This window comes from Triturus cristatus, chromosome 3_2, assembly GCF_964204655.1.
Source record: "Triturus cristatus chromosome 3_2, aTriCri1.1, whole genome shotgun sequence".
NCBI lineage: Eukaryota > Metazoa > Chordata > Amphibia > Caudata > Salamandridae > Triturus > Triturus cristatus.
Genome location: NC_140584.1, coordinates 1064108924 through 1064130057, shown reverse-complemented (window position 1 = coordinate 1064130057; position 21134 = coordinate 1064108924). Strand labels below are relative to the sequence as shown.

Below are 21134 nucleotides of genomic sequence, written 5' to 3'. Positions count from 1 at the left end.
CCAACAATTACCTATTAAATGCTAGTATACCTTCTTACTAATTAATGCAAACTGACTGAGGAACCTATGCTGCTCCCTTGAAGGAAATGAACAAGAAACCATTGCAATAGCAATTCGGTTTCTTGCTTATACTAACGTCTATTTGTACAAGCACCTAAAAAGCATGTTGAAAATATTTTGAATTATTCGGAAAGAGTAGATTCATATATTTCAAGAGTGGATACCACCTGTAGAATTTTGACTGTCTATTCAGATTATGCTGACCATTTGTGAGAGTAGTTTTAAAACAGGAAAGGCCCTACGACTGGCATATGAATAACTGGATAATGAAAGGAACTGGTGCCATAATAATTTAATATTCTGGACTAATTCCAAGATGTTTGTTACAAAGACAAGCTTTCCTTTAGCTAATATGTGTAAAAAAAGATATACATATTTTAAAATACTCCCTACAATGTAGCATAGGATGTTTAGAAAACATAACATTGTAGGGAATGTAAACGCTATACAATTACAGTCACTATACGGTAGCTTCTAATACTCTTATATGCTGCATAGACAAAAATATATACATTGTTTAAGGTGTGAAAATTTCTGAAACAGAGGACAACATACTTATGCTGTTCAGCATAATGTACATACATTATGAAATGTGAAGGAGGTAACTGTTTAATGTAAAATACGAAACAGGCTAAAAACATCTGATTTTTTGGGAACAGTTGTTGACAAGATTTAGGTAACTGTGGTTTCTTTTAAGGCATATAAGTAATAATATTAGAGGTACTTCTAACAAAAAACTTTTCCCCATCTGACATTCCTAAGACTCTAGAGACCCGGATAGGTGAAACTGCAACTTTAACTGATAAACCCTTAAAGGCAAAAATACAAAAATAGGAATTCTATTTAAAAATAATGACATTTCGATTGACAGCAATCTAGAACTCGGAATCTCATCATATTACTCAAAACGTCTACCAACAGAAGACATTAGAATGGATGACTTCTCCTACGCAACCCTCACCCTGAATGATAATTATCACAGGCACCTACCCAGATACCTGGAAATACACCACAGTACCCCCCCCCCTCTTCAACAAAGACTTAGCAGATACGAAGACGCTAGCCAACTCTCTACTACCCTACCCAACAGAAGGTATGGAAAATATAATAAAGGAATGCCAGCCACGTACCTCAACAACATTCATCTCCACAACACCACTCAATCTTGATTCAGGCCCAACCACAGTATAGAGAGCACCCTCACACCACAATCTTATCCAACGAACTGCAGGAAGCAGGCATCCACGGACCGGTCCTTCGCTGGATTTGCTCCTTCCTGACCGGCCGCAGACAGGACGTCATCAACCTCGTCTGCGGAGTTCAACAAGGATCCTCACTCAGTACCACCTTGTTAAATGCCTACACGAACCTACCCGCCAGCATCATCCGTGCCCACGGAATCAACATCATATCCTATGCAGATGACACCCATCTCATACTCTCCCTCTCTGACAGGACAGCGTACACCCGGACCAATAACTCCGCCTGCATGACTGAAGTCGCCAGATGGATGAAAATCAACTGCCTCAAGCTCAACATAGACAAGACCGAAGTAGTAATCTTCAAAGAAATTTGCTTTGGGTCTCAACCTGGTGGCCTGCTGAACATGGACCCGTTCCCCTCCCGGCAACCCATGCAAAGAACCTCAGAATAGTAATCGACAACCACTTCAACATGACCGGCCAAGTGAATGCAGTCTCAGTCTCCTGCTTCCACACACTCAAGATACTCAAGAAGCTCTTCAAATAGCTCCCCACCAACACTCGCAGAACCAACACACAAGCTCTCATCACCAGTAACTGGACTATTGCAACGCACTCTATGCCAAAATCAAAGCTGAACTGACCAGAAGACTCCAGCCCATACAAAACTCAGTGGCCAGGCTCACCCTCAACCTCCCACCCCGCACTCACATCACTCTGCACCTCAAAAAGCTCTACAGGTTCCTAATCCACAAATGTACTTACTTCAAACTGTTCACACAACATACAAAGCATTACACAACACTGGCCCCACGTACCTGAACAACCACAAAAATTTCCACAAATCAATCAGACACCTCCACCCGACGGATTCCTGTTCGCACACACCCGCCGCATGTGGCGAACCACATCCGGCGGTTGTGCTGCCTACTTTGCTCGTATAGAATGAATCTACCTGCCCTTGCACATCAGAGGCACCTCCTCAGTCCGAGAATTCTGCAAGAAACTGAAGACATGGCTCTTCAACTAGTCATGGCCTTGCAGCGGGATCCAAACAAAGGCTGCAACTTCTTCTTGAACTCAGCAATGTACATCTTAATCTGCTCATCTTCAATCGCCTTCAGATGCATGAGGGTGCACTTATCACACAACTTATAATCGTTTCCAGAGATCAGGAACCAAAGACAAACCTCATGCGGATCTGTGATGACATCTTCCTGCAGTTGCAGTATGGCTTGAATCTGGCCATTTTCCATGAGGACATTTGTTCCCTAGCAAACTGTTTGAAGTCATTGGATATGTGGCTCCACTCCATCAGTACCAGGGCAGTGTGGAGCCAACACAGAGCCGTACGACACCACCCAGTAGCACAAAGCAGCACTGCTGTAAAAACATCTCCAGATCTAGTCTTGTGGATATTCTAAGGTTAGGAATCTGTGGTCAAAAGTAGCCATGACAATAATTTTTTTTTAACGAGCGATGGCCTGTCTCACTGTTTAGCAATTTGGTCCTAAAAATGTATGAGAAGCATTATCAGGAAAGATATGAAGGAATGACACAAGTTACTTAGCAAAGTGTCTTAAATTGTAGAGGTCAGTAAGAGCTGTTGAAAGCAGATTATAGCTCTGGACCAATGATCTATGGTATGGTGGTGTTAACTATTCATTTTCCTTCACAGTATGGTCCCCTTTTCTTTCGAGTAATTCCATGAGAGAGTGAGCCAAGGATGGAAGTTCAGAGTGACCAATGTGTAAATATATCTGGGCACCTTTAACTTGGCACAGTCTCTCGGGCCTAAACCAGGGGCTAACAAAGAGAGAAAGGTGTGCCAGATAGTCAAAAAGTCTCCAAAAGTGAGCATTCTTGGTTTCTTAACCCAGAAACATCACTCCTCTGCATCAAAGACCCCAAGGAGATTTAACGTTGAATCTGCCAACATGCTGACCATTTGGTATCTTCTGGCTGAGCAGCAGGCAGGTCTTGCACACCCTCCAATTAGATCCCCTTGTGAGGACAAAAATTGCAAATGAGCGCAGTTCATACTCCGTAATCTCACAAGCTCTTCAACCTGAGGACCCAACGGCCAATTCTTGTTTCATGTAGCAATATGTAGACAGGTTTTCTACGTTGGTTTTTTTTCTTGTATAATTCCAGGATCTCTTGGATACACACATCTAACAAGAAAGAGACTGGCACTGCAGTACATCTCCCACTGATGTGGTAGCAAAGTTCTGCATCAACCATATCAATGTATGGGGCTCCATGCATGCCATAAAGCCTATGCTTTAATGTAGTTTTATTTATTCATAGTATTCTATAGTGCATACAACATATCTATTAGTTCCCCCATGTGCTAACAATGGACACAATGGCTTAAGAATTAATATATAACCAGCCATGTTTCAAATAGTTTCCTAAAAGTGAGATGGCTCAAATTCCATTTAGACACCAACAATAGGCCAGCTGTTGTCAGAGTCTACAAGTTTGATACAAAGAAAAGGCCTTATGCAGGAATTGATTCTGTCAATCAAGAAAGTTGTTGCAAATAGGAGGAGCCTTTTACCACCGGTAGCCAGCCAGAGAGCAGTGCTTACCTCAGGTGCTAAAATGAACACATTATTTTTCAATAGGGAAAATATGTTTTTCTTGCTGGGAGACCAATTTCCCTATCTTCCCCCCTTCAAATTAAATATGATGGTTTTCCTTTCACATTCCCATCCTGGAAAAAAGTACTTACTGTAATAGTCAGCACAGGTAAATTTACATGTGTTTCCGAAGTGGGAAACTACATTTAATGTTTGTGAATAACAAGTTGCACATTTATGTATAATAATTTGTTTTATTTTTATAATCAAACGCTTATATAATGCTTAATATCACACTTTTGTCCATCCTTAGCAGTGTAAATAACATGTATTGCTATTATCCAATCTATAGTACTCAATTTACCGACCTGCAGAAGGATGGAAGACTATGTCAGTCTTGCCGGGATTTGAACTCATGACCTGCAAATCAATGTTTTTTTTCAAAAGCCACATCTATAATGCCTTCTCCTTCGTCATTCAACATACAATCATAAAATTGCTATAATGCTGACTCAGCAAGTGAAATCACAATAGCATTTCTTTGCAAACAAGGCCTATTAGAGTGGGAAAAATGTATATGGACTGGACCCAGGATGTTATTGTGTGTCTGTTTATGACAAGTGTTTCATTAAACAATGACTTTTCAATATATAAAACCAAGTAGAATTCACATAGTTAAGGGTAACCTAACCCATAACATTGTTCTTGTTTAAAACAGAATAAAATGCATTTAAAAAAATAAGAACTAAATCAATGTATTTTGCATTATGAATTTGAGGTGAAGTTGGTTTCTTATTTAGTGAATTCCCCTTGAGCTTTTTTTTGCACAGTCAGCAATAATCGTAGTTAGGAAATTGATACGAGTCCTTTGCACAGAACACCTAGACCAGACGAATGGATAGGGCACTTCACGTAGAAAATAATGAGCCTACGTAGTGCACTAAAAATTTAGGAAGACAACATGAATTGGAGATCGGCTAACAGGAATTGCATACCAGTTTAAAAGCGCTAGTTCCAAAATGTAAGTTGAATTGATGTTGTCTAGGTTTAGATATTGCTTAAAGGAGCTTTCTCAACTTAGGTGGAAGCGTAATCCAAAATAAAACTTCTGCCCCTGTTAATAAATATATTGGTGTGATTGCAGCTCTGACGTAAGATACGACTAGGAGTAATGTGATTCTAGTTCTTGAACCTCATGTTAAGGAATGCGTTCATTTTAAAGAATCTAAAAGAAGATAGAGTAAAAAGCTGGATAAAAATGCCTATGTGCTCATGGTGCGTTAATTATACTAAATACCGTAACTCCGAGTGATGCCAGAATGAAAACATTTCATGAAAAAAAGGCTTTAATGAACAATGAGCAGCCACATGTAACTGTATTCCAAACCATGTAAGTTGTTTACCTGAGTATCTTCAGTAACAGCTGCAAGCTGCAAATATTCAGAGTTTCCCCATCCAAATATATCCCCATCATCCGAAACAGCCAAGGAGCAATCTCCATAGGTAACAATCTGAACAATGTTCACTCCCGCAATGTCGCCATTCAATTTCGTTGGTGTGCCAGTGGAATTGTAATGACCAAGTCCTATGAAGACAAGGAAAAGAAAGTTCAGTAAAGCAAAAATGAGTATTCTCTTTAAAATATTGATTAAGCAAAAAAAGATATAGTGGACACCATAACATGTAGGAATATTGTAAGACTTAGAACATTAAACCTTGAACTAACTTACACCAGCTCATTGAGATGGCAATATTTCCTACATCATAGAAGAGGGAGCTGGAGTTAAACCTTTATACAATTGTTATTAACCAACAATAAGTACCCTTCATAACAACAGATGAACTTTACAAAAGAGATTGAAACATCCTAGCAGGAGCTTCTGTTTAGCTACGGCATGGGTCTCCAACCTATTGTGTAATAACAGCTACTTATGTTCAATGGAAACCATTGCAAACTACTAATTTATTAGTGTTGTAAAAATGCCCACATCAAATAGGTTTACATTAGTGGTCACCATATGCAAGATTACTAGCAGCAGTCACCTCAGCACATCAGCCCGCGTTGCCAGCAGTACTGTGAAAAAAAAGGCTTTGTCTTTTTGTAATGCTTTTACATGGTTAATATACATCAGTCACAGCTTCAATGCCCCAGGACTGAAAGTAGTAATTTTAGTAATACGTCTCCCCATATGACTCCCAGGGTTGCAGGGTATGAACCTATACACAGCATCACAAACTGTGCTAAAATGTCTGTGAGTAGTGAATTAATGTGGAATACCTGCAAATATACCATATCTGGGTCCTTAGCAAATAGCCTAATAACTGTTCCCCTAGAAGAGACAAGATGGGTCCAACCCCTGACGACTCCACTGTTGATGTTTATGTTTACACACTATGTTTATTGTGCACATTTATGCTTTTAACTGGTATCTAGGCTGCGGATACGTACCATTGGCACATGGATAATATAGTCGAACATGCTACATGCCTTTACTTGATCTGCATTGCAATCAATAAAAAGTACATTTTAAAAAGTCTCCCCATATGATTTATCCTTCAAAAATCAGCTTTATATATATTTTGGAAACTCTGCAATGTTTCTCCAAACATCAGCCTCTGAGTTCTGAAAATACACACATTTTCGCCTTGAATGCACAATTTTGGCATACATACATTAATTTAAAAAAGAAAAGTTTCTAATTTAGTAGTCTGGGATGCACACTTACGGGTAGCTGGGGAGTTACCAGTAGCTTATTGGCTACTCGATGGAGTTGCCTGAGCTAAGGAGTACAATGTATTAAGCTCTCATAACAGTGCTTCATGGCACAAGAACCTGCCCAAACTCATAATCTGAATCCATTTCCTTTTTAACTTCCTCACAACGTCTTTAACATCATCAACCAGAGTAAATGTGCACATCCTCTCCTTGCGCATGGCAATCAACATGGTGTGAAATAAGTTGCTTGGGTCATTAGTAACAATTGATATTTTCTTAGATGGATTAACTCCACATTTTAACTCTGTTTTACTGCACATAGGAAAACCCCATCTTAAGTTTTTTGTATTTTAATTGTAGCTGTTTTTAAAACTTTTCCCCTGCCTGTCCACCACAGGAATGAGTAACTTTGTTCTAAGACCACTCTTCCATTTCTAGACCCATCGGATGTCTGCTGACAATTATTACCCTAAGTCAGGGAGATCAAAAGGAACTTCTCCAGTCTGATTCAATAATGTACTCCTTCAGAACTCGGATGCCATTCTGTGACTCTAAAATGTTCTGCAGTACATTACCTTTTGAGTTGGGTCACTTAAGAATTGAGTTCCATGATGGAGATAAACACACACCACTAACATTTTACATTCCACCCCTCCAAGTGAGCAAAATCGCCTTTGATTTCAGATACTACGTTTTTCAACAATATGTTTCTGGAATTGTACTTACCCCACTGGCAATGAGAATCACAAATTTACTTTTGAAGACAGTGAACAATTTCTTTGCCCTAACCAATTTCTTATGTTGTGCATCCTTTGAGGCCCTTACTACTTTCTCACTTTATGTCAGAACTGATATGCATCTATCCTGTATATCCGATTTTAGGCTCAACTCTGGCTTCTAGTGCGGGGCTGCAAAGACTTTTAATTGGGTGTGCGGTTAATTGTATAATTCTTCTGCGCTTCACACTTGCCTGAGTGAGAAGCAGTTGAACAGGGCCAGAAGCATTCCTCGTATGTTCAGAGCAGCAGCTCTGCAGGGGGCATATCAGAAATGTAGGATTCAGAATTCACGAATGTGGATAGCATATACACCCCATCCCTTCACACAAAAAACAAGAAATCAAAGAGGGGCATGGCAGTGGCTGCTGCTGCATCACAACATTAGGATCCCTGTCTATCCCCTACTGATTTGGGGATCAGCACTCCTCCTTCTCCGCACTGATTCTCTGAAACTCCATCACCGCCACCAACAATGGCCAGCTGCACACCCCATGGCCTCCTTTACATGCATGGGATATTGTTTGAGCCTTTCATTTGCTCTCTTACATCTCTTTCAATGCTGATGCTCAAGCAACTGCATCTTTGATTCACCCACACGCTGTGACCAGGCAACAAGGCTCAATCGATGTTCCAAAAGCGAAGCAATAAATTCATAGAGTTCCAAAACAACAAGGACATGGATAAATCTTTCTACCAAAACTGCTAATAAATGATATGGACACTTGGAGCTCAGATTATGCAGCCCTGCGCCCATCAAGTGCAATTTATTTTCTAAATCGCACTGAAGGCTGGCAGAACACAGTTAACTATAATGCTAACTACAATATAAATTACAGTGCTCTCAAAAGCCAATCAGAAATAGGTATGCCTGTCAGACTCCGATTGCAAGGCATCTTATCTTCTGTACATTTGTCAACTTGCACTGATCACTCTTTTCTTAATAATTCAATCACTAAACAATAGAAAGGGAGCCAGTTGTACAAAGAAGGAGGCCTCTTAACATATTAAGTAGAAAAAAGACCCATATATCAATACTAACTTGTAAAATGAAAATACATTTGAAAATGTTTAAAGTGTACAAAGTCAAAATCAAATATCAATTTACAAGCCAAAAAGTCAGCATTCCATGGTCTCAATACTATCAAATTCAAAGAAACCTCATAACAATTTCAGCAAAGGCTGAATGTAAACTGTTAAAATCCTATAAACATCCAGTAAAATAAAACATCACTCCCATCATCCAAGGCCCATATAAACTTCTGAAGGTTTTGCAATTGTAGCCCATTTTACCAATTGTGATGACAGTTGACCAAGCCTTCTATGTAGAGCATGCTGGTAATGCAGCAGAGTGGTAAAAAGGCTTTTAATCAGGTTACCAGACATGTTTTCCACCTCATTGGATTCAGCGTCGGTTACTACTACAAAACTTACTAATACCATTACAACTTGCCACCAGCTTATGTTAAAAAGATGCCGACATTACCAGCTATTACCTCATTAATGTAAGTCATTCCCATCTTTTCTGCAAAACCTGCAAATGCATCAGCAATGACTTGCAACCACACCACTGCTACATATTTCCAATGTACATAGCAATATCTAAAGAAAGCAATGAAAGTAATGTCTACACACGGTGTGAAGTCACCATCATCAGACTTCACCAAGACATCCTATTAAATACGTACTGTTTACTACAGCATACAAATAAAACTATAAATTAAAATCAACGTTGGACCAGACCTATGGCTTTGAGAGTGTGATGAAAGTGGTTGTGCGACCTTCCTGTGTAATAAAGGCACAGTTCCGTATCAGGTCCAGTCAGGTTTGTATGTAAAATCTTCACTCGAGGCCTGGGTAGCCGTGCCTCAGAGCAGTCAAACATTATTGAAAGAACAAGTGTAAAACATTAAGAAGGACAAAATCAGTTAAGAGGAAAATGTCACACAAAAAAAGTAGACACCACTTTATAAAAGTAGGTTGTATTTTTATCTTTATATTAACACCTCAATGCCAAAATCCTCCACAAGGTTCCGGAGATATAAATTTAAAAATAACCAATAAATCACAGATTTTTGCTTAGAACAAAAATCATTGTAATCTACCGTGACTCACGGTTTAGTGCGAGCAATGCTTCATTTGAGAAAGAAAGAGTGCTGGTTGCCAAAGCTCTGCTCAGAAGCTGTCAGCCGGTGCAATTAAATGCCGGCGTGCTGAATACCAAGTTAGGTAGTCTTTAATCCACTGCCAGACACTCTCTGCCCCTGTATCCCATGCGTGCAGGTTTCTGCTTTATCTCTCTGTGATAGTTTTGCCATCTTTCTTTTCCTACATCTTACCGATCTGTGTTTTTTTCCTTCTCTTGCACACAGCAAATAACTGGTTCTGAAAACCACCGGCTTAAATTAAATACAGAGGGTTAGTAATAAAGTCCAGTTGAACAGTTACCTTGTAGTTACAGCAGTCTCCAGTCCAGTTTCAGGGTTTATGGGAAAACTGCAATAGGAATCAATGGAGTGGCCCTGGTGCAAGGGATGCAAGATGCTAAAGATGCTCAAGGATGCTAAGCCTCCGTTGGGGGTCATCCCGTGGCCACTACTTGGTCCACGAACACGGTGGAACGACTTTGGCCTGAAGGGTTGATGTCCCTTGAAGGCAGGGTGAAGTCCAGCCGAAAATCAGTTGCCATTGGTCTACTGGTCTCCGTTTACAGCAAAACCAGCTGTTCCCTTTAGCTGGCCGTAGCTTCCTTTCTGGGTGACCAAACTGCACTTTGACGACTCTCCCGGATCAAGCAGGCTCGGTGCATCTTTTGAGGGTTGGGACTCCGTTTCCAAGGCTGCACTTCGGCCATCAGGCATTAATGGCTATCAACTCTCCAAGGCAGGCTTCTTCAGCTTTTATGGCCCGGTGGCTGTAACAGGGCGTCAGCCAACTGACTCCTGGAGTCACTTTCTATATCTGGAGCTCGAGGACTACTTTTCCTCAAGCGGGACCCCAAAAGAACAATTCTTTATTTCACAGCCCAAGGTGCAGAAGAAGCAGTCCAGTCTTTGGTGTAGCCTTTCTTTGTTGGGTCCAGGAAACAGCAAGGCAGTCTTTCTTCGTCCTCTCTCCTGTACAGAAGTGATCCGAGGTATGGGTGCCAGGGGTGACACTTTTTTGTCCATTACGAGCTCAGAGGGATGGTGGCGGCTAACTAGCTAATCGCACTAACATGTCCCGCCTGCCTGATGAACACTTCTTGTTTAATGTGACATCTAGCTCTCCCATGGTACACAATTCTGCCCATTACAACATGTAGAACCATTATCTCAGTATGTGGAGCTACTTGGGGGCCGACAGAAAATTCCGTTTGGAAACAGCTTCTCCCTCTCTGTCCAAGATGCCAGCCTATCGCAAAAACAAATGAGCAGCCCCTCTCGTGTGTGACTACCATTTGCCCTTCAAAGGAGGCTTCCCCTTTGAAGCTAGCCTTTTGGGCTCACATTCTGTTTGGCCTTCCTGCTAGGAGAAGGTCACACCTCTTATCTTGGTAGATCCTTTGCATTCCTACCCGAGAGTCGCTTATACCTCTCCCTAGGAGGGACTGTGTCCAACCGCAAACAGTCACAGGAAACTTGGCCCACAAAGAAACAACTTTATAAAGTCGACTTGGGCAACATGTAGGGTTTAATGCAACAATTCTTTTGATAACTTGCAGTACCATATTTGGTAGTCCCATTCTGAAGTTAGTACTGTTGAGTCATCAGCACGTAACCCTGTACTTGCCAATGGAGCACTACCTTTTCAACAGTAAAAATGACACTGTGGGATTTTTACTGTTAGGACATGCAAAACCACATGTCCTACTTTTTAATATGCAGCATCCTGACTTAGGACTGAGTAAGCCTGCATTAGGGTGAAATGAAGGTTTGGGCTTTGCCATTACTTTAAAAGGCAAAGTAGAGTTAGCAGTTTGGAAACTGATCTGCTAGCCTGCAATGGCAGTTTGGGTGTCATGTTTTACCTTGTCACACTTGAAGTGGCACATCCAGTTTTGTAGTCCACGAGGGATATTTAACGTACAGGCCCTAATTGACTTCGATAGCACATATGAGGGACTTATAAGCAAGTTAACTTATGCCAATGGTGGGCGAGCCAATTAGACATCTTTTAAAGGGTCAAAGCACTGGCACGGAGGCCTGTTTGGCAGGACTATGTGCACTTACTTACCAGCAGCATCGTCCTAAGTTACGAATGAGTGAGACAAAAAATGAGGGTGAATCCTGCAAAAAGCCATGTCTTTATAGAGAGCACTGAACGCTTATTTTCATTCACAAGTAAACACTTTGCACTCATGGAAGGGGGGTCAATAGAAGCACACAAGGCACAAAGGCCCCTATTACTAGTAACCCAAATAAAGTCTAGCACAGCAGGATTTGGAAGTTCTCAGGTGCAATAAATAGCACATATTATGAGTTAAGTCCATAAAATGGTGCTGAACATGAAGATGTTGGTGGTTTCACACCAAAAATCAGCATGTCTCATTATTTACTGACATTTTACAACTGGCGAATTTCGGTAGTGTTTACTTGACAAATGTACCTGGGGAAAATTGCAGATGCATGGTATTTGCTGGTAAACTCCAATTCCACCATTTACGGTAACAGCAGGCACCACACATATTGCAATTTGCCGCTGCACTCGTAATCGCCACCCCATAAATATGACCATACCTTAAACCGTAGTCATTTCCTGATCATCTAAAGGCAATACCTTTTCAGTTACAGTTAGAGGTCGTATTTTAAATATAGAAAATTCTAATAATTTGCTTATTTTTTTTTGTATTGCTGTGCATGAGAGGAGGAGAAAAGAAAAGGAGACCTATTGCTTGTGCCTCTTTTTGGAGAAAAAAAAACACTAAAGAGGTTAGAAAAATGGCCTACAGACACACCCAACCCATTGTATAGAACCCTACAATAGTACTTAACTCCCCCATAGTGGATAACTCCTCTCTTAGTACATACTGTGTCTAGTGCCGTTCTATGTGAAAAGGTAACATAACATAACACAGTGAGGAAAGCAATTAGATTGCAGGAGCAATATGGTGAAATAATTCCTGTTCACAAGAATGCCACTAAAAAATCAGGATCAGATTTGAGCTAAAAGGTTTCACCATCATTGAAATAAGCACTGGTAAAGCAGTCGTGCTTTGGCTGCCAAGCCATTTGCTTCGGGAAAGCTAATTTCCTTTGAATGGTTTTCATTAAAGTGTAACAAAAATCTTTCCAAAACTGAGTGTGCGTACCTGAAGATGTATTGATGACTTGTAATGGATTTTGTTGTATTTTTTCAAAAATCTTTTTAAGACGGGTCCCCCTGCGTGTCCCCTGCGTGTACACACATACATAAGTGACTATCTTGGAGAGTTTTTGATGTGCAGCTTAAACGTTACATGACAGACTCTCATGCATCGCATATATGCACACGCACGAGAAGTCACCTTCGAATGGTATTTGTTATACTTTAGTAAAAACCATTCAAGGAAGACCAATGCATACACCAGCAGCAAAGTTTTTTTTTTTTTTTTTTTTAGTTTTTTTCATTTTTTCCTTTTCTTTTTTTTTAAAATATTTTTATTAATGTTCCACAGAAATCCACCAAAGAAAAAACAATACATCTGAATTTTACAAAAACAGATAAAGAATTTTTAGTCAGATAGATGATCAATAAGCGGTTGCCAAATAGCAATACCAAATTTCTTTTTGCGTGGTTTTTTAAGCCTATACATACTGATTTCTAAATTATACAAGTTGAGTAATTTGGCCCGCCATTGATCAAAACTCGGAGCCTCAGGTTGTAACTAAGCAGTTGCAATAGTAAGTCGAGTTACTGCAGCAACAATAAACAAGAAGTATCGAAAATTAAATAAGCATTGTCCCTCAGATAACTCTCCTCCAATCCCTAATAAGATCCAACTTGAAAAGACAGAAACCGGTTTGCCAAAAATTTGAGACAAAAAACTTTCAATTTGATTGAACAGGCATCGTAGAGAGGGACAGGAATAAAAAACATGTAATATATCGGCATTGACCATTTTACATCGAAAACAAACAAATGAATTAGGAAATTGACAGGAATTGCCCCATTTCCCAATAACCGCAGGGGTGCGATATAGATTAAACAAGGTTTTAAAGTGCTGAGCTTTTAATGAGGCAGAGTACAAAGTCCTATGAGCAATACTGATAGAGTCTTCAACGTTGATAAGAGGAGAGGCCAGCCAAGATCTCCACTTCAAATTAATTTTATCCAAGTCATCTACTCTAGAGTCCAATAGTATCTGGTAAATAGAGCCGATTCGTAACTGAGAACTTATAGCATCAATAATACGGATAGAGACTAATTGAGAAGTATGTTTTTGAAGGAAATCCCGGATCTGAAGAAATTTGAAAAACTGATTGTTGGTTAAATCAAATTTCTTTCTAAATTCATCAAAAGAAAGACAAGTTCCCCTTGCAGAAACAAAAGCCCCTAACAGTAAAATTCCCTTGGAGTACCATTGCCGACCAACTGAATCGTAAAAAATAGAGGGAAGGAGATGTGGAGCAATTAAAGGAGTATAGATAGTGTATTTGGGGATATGAAACATTTTTTTAAGAGTTTTCCAAACAGAAAATGCAGAGGAAAGTATCTTAAAATGGGTGCGCTTATAGTAGCTACCATCAATTTCAATTTGCAAACAATTCTTGGCATAGCTACCAAGCGCCATTTGATAGATTGAAGGCGCTTCTGCCAAATTACTAACCTCCTCCCCCGTGAGCAAAATGCGCATCTTTAAGAGTAAACAAGAAATTTGATATAACGCGAAATCGGGGATTCTCCATCCCCCGCGATCAAATGGTAGTGTCATCCAACGTGAAGCTCTCCGAATTCGCCCCGGGGCCCAAATGTATCTTTCACAAAGGGATTGCAATTGTTGGATCTGATGCTTGGAAACCAATAGAGGGACGGCGCAGAAAAAATAAAGTACTCTTGGAAGGATAACCATCTTTAGAAGATTGGATCTACCTACAAGTGTAAGATGTAAGCTCTGCCAGGATTCCAGCGTGGATTTGGTTTTGTCCAAGATATCGTTCCAATTAGCAGAAACCAAATCATCCAGGTTGGATCTGATCTTAATTCCAAGATACACACCCTCTTCGACAACCCTGGGATCGGAAATCGTGAGTAAATTCAAACAAAGACATTGAGTCTTGGTAGAATTTAATTTGTAACCAGAATATCTACCAAAATACAGCCGCAAGATGTTCAATAACTGGAAGAGCAACCTCTAAATTGGAAGTGATAACCGTAATATCATCTGCATAAGCAAGGACAATATATGGCAGAAAAGTAGCATTTTCACAAAGCGGTTAATGTAGAAAGCAAAAAGGAGAGGAGAGCAAGGACATCCCTGACGGGTCCCCCTGCAGATCTTGACCACCTCCGATTTGATTCCCATTGTGCAAATCCTTGCCGTAGGGGCTCGACAAAATATCTGAAGAGCACGAATAAAACCAGCACCAAATCCCATATGCTTCATTATTTCCCAGAGGAACAGCCATGCGACCCGGTCAAAGGCCTTCTCGGCGTCGAGCAGGGCGGGACCCAGGGGTCTGGATTCGACCTGCGCGACGTCGAGGAGAGCAACAACCCGGCCAACATGGTCGACTGTACCTCGGCCCGGAACAAACCCGTACTGCAGAGGTGAAACCAATTCCGGGATAAGCGGAACCATTCGATTAGCGAGAAGCTTAGCATACAATTTCCCATCACAATTGATCAAAGAGATCGGGCGGTAAGACCCTGGTTGATCCGTAGGCTTCCCTTTTTTAGGAAAAATAACGATATGTGCTTCATCCCAAGAATGGGGGGGAGATCCTTGTCTGGCCGCCTCGAAAGCACATAACATATCTTCCCGTACTTCAGAAAAAAATACCTTATAAACCTCCATCGGGAGAGAATCTGGCCCAGCAGCCTTGCCCGAGGGCATTTTGAATATTGCTAATTCAATTTCTTCAAATGTTACAGGCCTTTCCAATCTTTCGACATCCACCGGATCCACTTGATCCCATCTCAAAGCCGGAAGCCCGAGATCGACGGGAAGATCTCCAGTGTTCGGTTGGGCATATAGGTCGGAATAAAAATGATGGAAAGCCTTCACAATAGTCTGTGGTTCATGAACTAATAAACCCTGAGGATTGTACATAGCGTTAATCATTGAAGCTTGATTTTTTGCTCGAATTCTTTGAGCCAGAAATCTCCCAGAGGATTCACCAAATTCATAAAGTTGTCTCCTGTAAAGATGGTGTTTGAGCGCGATCTCCTATGCCCAGACGAGGTTAATGTTAGCCTTACACTGAGCAAGTTTATCCAAACTTGCTTTAGGATCATCTGCTTCCCGTAACTGAGTAGCCAAATCCAATTCAGCGTTTTTCAGATGAGTAAAAAGTTCTAGCATTTTTTGTTTACAAGATCTTTGAGCAAACAAACCAAAGCTAAGAACCTCGCCTCTAAAACAAGACTTAAAGGCGTCCCATACCCCCGCAGGGGAGGCAGACCCACGATTACATAAAAAAAAATCCTGAATCCATTTCTTCATATGTGCCAAAAATAAGGGGTCATATAACAACTTCCTATCAAAAGAGAAGGTCTTGATACCTTTGAAAATGGGAACACTAGATAAAGATATGATTACTGGGGCATGATCAGACAAAAGTCTTGGAAAGATTTGGATTTGAGTACTAGGGGCCCAAGCAGCTGGTACAAAAAAATAATCTAATCGGAACAATTTATTGTGCGGAGGGGAAAAAAAAGTGTACCCAGGGTCCTGTGGGTAGATCGTGCTCCAAACATCTACCAACCCATGGTCCTGTACCAAATTCCTAAGAGCTTGAAAAACTTTAGGTTTGCGACCTTTATATAAGCAGGAGGAATATGCCCAGTTACTAGAAAGATTAATATTCAGATCCCCACAAAGAATTAAAGGTGAAGGCCAAAGAGCATGTTCCCCGTTTAAGAAATTAAAGATACTTGGTTCATCTAAATTGGGGCCATATATAGTACATAACGTAAAACTAGCCCCCCCCCAACTGAGCATTCAAAAATAGCCCACCGACCTAAGATATCCACCGAAGAACGCCCTAGAGGGACTAAAGAGGGTCGAGCTAAAATAGCCACTCCACATTTCGTATCGGATTGTTTAGATGTAGCAAGTATGGAATATCCTAGGTCAGTTAACTTCTGCCTATGGGACCAAGAAATGTGGGTTTCCTGCAAACAAATAATGTCAGGAAGAGTAATTTTCAATTCTGCTTGGATCTTTTTACGTTTATCAAAATTGTTGAGGCCGCAGACGTTGTATGTGCCTATTCTAATCCCCTTACCAGCCATAAACCAGCGTATTCTGAATAACCAGTGCGAATAAACCTACTGAATAAAGCATAAAATAAACAATAACAATAAGAAAAAGACAATCAATAAATACATGATCTGTGGAACAAAGTGTTTTTGGATTTTTAATGTGCCCCTCCCAACCCCCAACCCCCACCCACCACCCACTGAACCCACCCTGCTTGAAGGCAGTAGGACCAAGGTCCTTGTGATGGAGAGTGGGAGACGCTCCCTGTGGTGCTCCCCCAAGAATAATTGTAACAACAAAAAAAAAAAAAACAGAGTACGGGAGAAGACCGAGCAAACAACCACTTAGGCTAAACCCAAATTAGGAACCAGACTTGAGTGAATGTAAATACTCCTTAGCTAGATTTTCAGAGGAAAAAAACTTGCTCTGGCCTTGAAACACTATTTTTAGCTTTGCGGGATTGAGAAGAAACGCTTGACACCCTTTAGCCAAAAAAAGAGGAATCAGTTGGCGGAGCTGCCACCTCCGCACAACAGTCTCATGGCAGAAATCAGGTGTAACAAAAAAATTGACACCTTTGGCTGCTCTCTTCTGGATAGGTCTTGCTAAGTTATATACATCTTCTCGAGCAAGAAAATTATTGATAGAGATCAAAATAGCACGGGGGTGTACAGCTGCAGATCCGGGACGAGGAGCTTGAGGCTTATTATAAAAAGGGAAACGGTGGGCTCTTTGGATCTCAATATCCCAGTTCCATTTGGGTAGCTCGGGAAAGGCTTCTGCAAAAAGCTGAATGATAAATTGTCTCATATCACCCCCTTCTGCGCCCTCCGGGATACCCAGGACCCTTAAATTGTTGCGTCTCATTCGATTTTCCAACTCAGAGAGCTTCCAAGTAGCGTCTTCTTTTTGAGCCTTTAGCTCATTGACCAGCCCCTTCTGTATTGCAGCTTCGTCTTCCAGCATAGAGATACGAGTTTCAGTCTCCCCCACTCTTATGCCAATCTCTGCGCAAGATTTGTTGATCCGTCTGATAGCATTCTGCAGCTTCCGGCAAGCCCCCTGCATTCTGGCATTTTCGAGTCTCGCTTCAGCCCTATGTGACAGCATCGTATCATAGATCGTCTCTAAGGTGATGGGTTTCATAGGGACTGAGGGGTCGGCAGAGGCTAAGGTTGCATCTATAACACCCGCTATCTGATCATTACCAGCTTCCAGAGGGTAAGGATGCGTGGTTGAAAACGAATAATCCCAGACCAGATTCTCCCCTGAAAGAGAAGGGTCTTTGGAGGGCACGGGTTTTACAGAAGACACTTGTCTACTTGAAGGTTTACATTTCCGAATTGTACCATCAAGTGGGACCGGATTCATATAGCCCCCCAGAAGACGGTTGTCCACCTCGCCCTGGCTAGTAGAGCCAGCCTCATATTCAGCCCAGTCTCTATTGATAGTATCTTCATCATCATCGTCATCGTCTGAAGTGGATGCGTCTGAAAGTAAAAAAAAATTGTCCAGGGGTTCTATTTCATGATTGGGCTCAATTCTCTCCCTGCTGTTAATCGCCAATCCTTCCCCGAGTGCCCCACTCCCCAAAGAGGCACCCACCACCGAGTTGATAGCCTTACATGGAGAGACTACGTGAGGTGGAAGTGGAGGGACTCCAGATCCCATAATGCATCCTGACGAAATGTCTGAAGCCTGGTAGAGGTCCGTTGAGACTTCCAACGGTATTGTATCTTTAGACGGTAAAACTCCCTCGTTTTTTTTATGACCAGGAGAATAACTCGCTTCAAGCACTGGCAAAGAGGGGGAAACCGCTGTCTCAGCTGAAAATCCAGAATTAATAGTTTTAGAGGAGTTTTGCTCCGTATTTCTCAAAGATCGTTTCAGGAACAGGGGAGCGGTGTTTTTAACGGGATTAGAAACAGAAGCAGAGAGGACCTTACCGGAGGATGTCTTCGCCGGCTCCGAAAGGGCTTCTTGCGGGGATTTATGGGTCTTCGGGGCCCCCCCTGAGTTACCACCAGTGTCGATGCTCCCTGCGAGCTGGGTATTGCGAGATTTGTTAATCTTTGCAGGGCCTTTGATGGCTGGCTTAGGCGGCATCTTCCCACTGCCTGCCTGCGGGATGGTGACGCCAGCCGAGAAAAGAAAAGAGGAAGAATGCCAAAACCAGGAATGAAGCACTCCGGCGGCTCCAGAACGCCAATGTGATCTGCGCGTTGATGACAAGAGGGAAGCGGCTGTAAGCAAGATCATAATTTTCTTATCGGATTTGAAGGTTTGGCTCAGGATTTGAGCATATCAGGTCCCGAGATATCGGTCTTCACCGTAGCAAATTCGAGAGGGGGAGCGCCAACAGCCGGGAGGCGCTCAGCCCAGCTCACTCGGCCGAATCATCGGCCGCCATCTTGCCCCAGCAAAGTTTGAATGTTTATTTTAGTAACATATTAGAAAAACCATTAAAAGATTACCGTCGGTGCGAGTGCATCAGTATAAATGCGCGGGTGGCTATCTCTAAACGGGTCTAAGGCCCATTTACAGATGATTGGTGCTTACAGTGATCATGCAAGACGTCGTCCACTGCAAGTGTTACCGAGGATCTGGCAGCAGAATCTGGAGAACTATCAAGACCTCACAAAAATGATAAAAAAATAAAACTTAAAAAAAAATTATAATTCCGAAAAAGAATGCAATTTTGAAAAAAGGTGCACATTAGCCCACCAGCGGAGTGAAGTTGACTACTTTTCAGGCACACTGGGCTGAAACAAAATGCCAGCACTCACAGTGAGAGGAGCCAACAGCTGCTTTTTGCACGAGCCATTTGTTGTGCAATGTGTGTGTTTCTCCAGGATAGGAAAAGCCTACATCCAACGTTACAGCTTTTGTGTGAATTTACATGATTTTGTGTTTGCTCACCCCACCTGAAACAATCTTATCGCAGAACAGGAGCAAGACAGAGCTGGAGACTAAATAGAATGTAGTCTTCATTGTCAGCACCAAGTAAGAGCTACACAGCGGAATACCAGTGGATCTCAGAGAGCACAGAACTGGACTCATTTCATGGGGGATTGAGAGTCAAGGACCAGCTGCTACATTACAAAGTGTTACCATGTACCACAAAGAGTCCTCACAAAGACAGAGCTGGTGATTAATAGTCTGTTAGTCTGTCATTTACATGATGAGCGACAGAGGCATCTAAATGTTCCCAGAACAGAGACACTATCATAAGGGGAGCAAAGAAAGAGCTGGGACTAAGTTGCTACGGTTCAGATAATAGGGATCAGTGCACCACACAAACTGTATTCTGTAAACCCCAGTGAGCTCACAACATGCACCGTGTGACAGGGATGGAATCCTGTTGTGGGAACATCCGAACTTGAAGTTGTATTGTCAGAGCTCAGCAGCATTTCTACAAAGGGGGTTTGGGCTTCTCACAAGGCACAGGGATGTTGAACTAATCAAAGTGCAGCAATCCTAGTGATAGCAAAAGACAGAACTGGGAATGAAGAAGCCATGTTTAGTCAGCAACATCCACACAAAGTGCAGTCTCGTAATTTTAAAGCTCCCACACTATGCATACTCACTGAAATGACGTCATTATTCTGAGAGACCAACGACAGAGCTAAAGACAAAGACTACCTGGGAACAAGCATGAGTTTACAGCAACAGCTATTCAAAGCATAGCCTGGGAATATAAGTGGATGGCCGAGAGCAGAAAAGGCAAGAATACATGTGCACTTTAATATTCTGTATCTCACGCAAGGGATGGACAAATACATCGGTTTGTGGTAACCCACAAACTCCTCCCTTTTGTGCCCACTCTAGAAATGGTCAAAGATTTATTCCAAGCAATGGCTAGAGTAAATCCCCTTCCAGTGAGGGAAGGGGATTGAAACACCTCCAAAGTCACTGGGACTGTAGGAAAAGGAGTTTCTCCACCAGGAAAAGTACTGGGGGATTATTTCTATCTTCAGAAGCACTTATTGTGTCTGTCTTTAATCAGGATGGGATTCTGGGAAAATCGCCAATACTCAAAAACCTTTCTAGTTGGCAGATTTGTGCTTATTATTTTGGTCAATGCTGGCTGTGCTCGTAGCTTACTATACCGTCATAAAGCATTCACAATAACATTAAAAGCTTTGCTGTAATAAATCATATATAAACTCTGGAATATCTTGATTGTCTAGATACAAGCCTTGCTGTGGTCGCAGATGATTGTTCTTTGTCCCAAAGCCTTGTACTAATCCTAAATCCAAATAGTGGAAAAGTGATCCCTGAAATGTTTTCTGTGACCAATCGTGAAGCCCAGATGCCAAAACTCTATCTTGGGAAGGGAGTCAAAATACCACAGCAGCATTTTTCCTATTGGATATAATTATCATTTGTCTGAAATAATAATCAAACATAATA

General features: G+C 41.5%; 1 protein-coding gene across 1 annotated transcript in view; it reads right to left on the bottom strand.

Annotated features, from left to right (window-relative positions):
* RCC1L (RCC1 like) overlaps positions 1–21134 on the bottom strand; it is a 159549-nt gene that overhangs the window by 54427 nt on the left and 83988 nt on the right. Inside the window, exon 7 of the mRNA XM_085649799.1 lies at positions 5251–5432. Coding sequence (XP_085505925.1) covers positions 5251–5432 — 182 coding nt within the window. The remainder of the gene's footprint in view (positions 1–5250; positions 5433–21134) is intronic.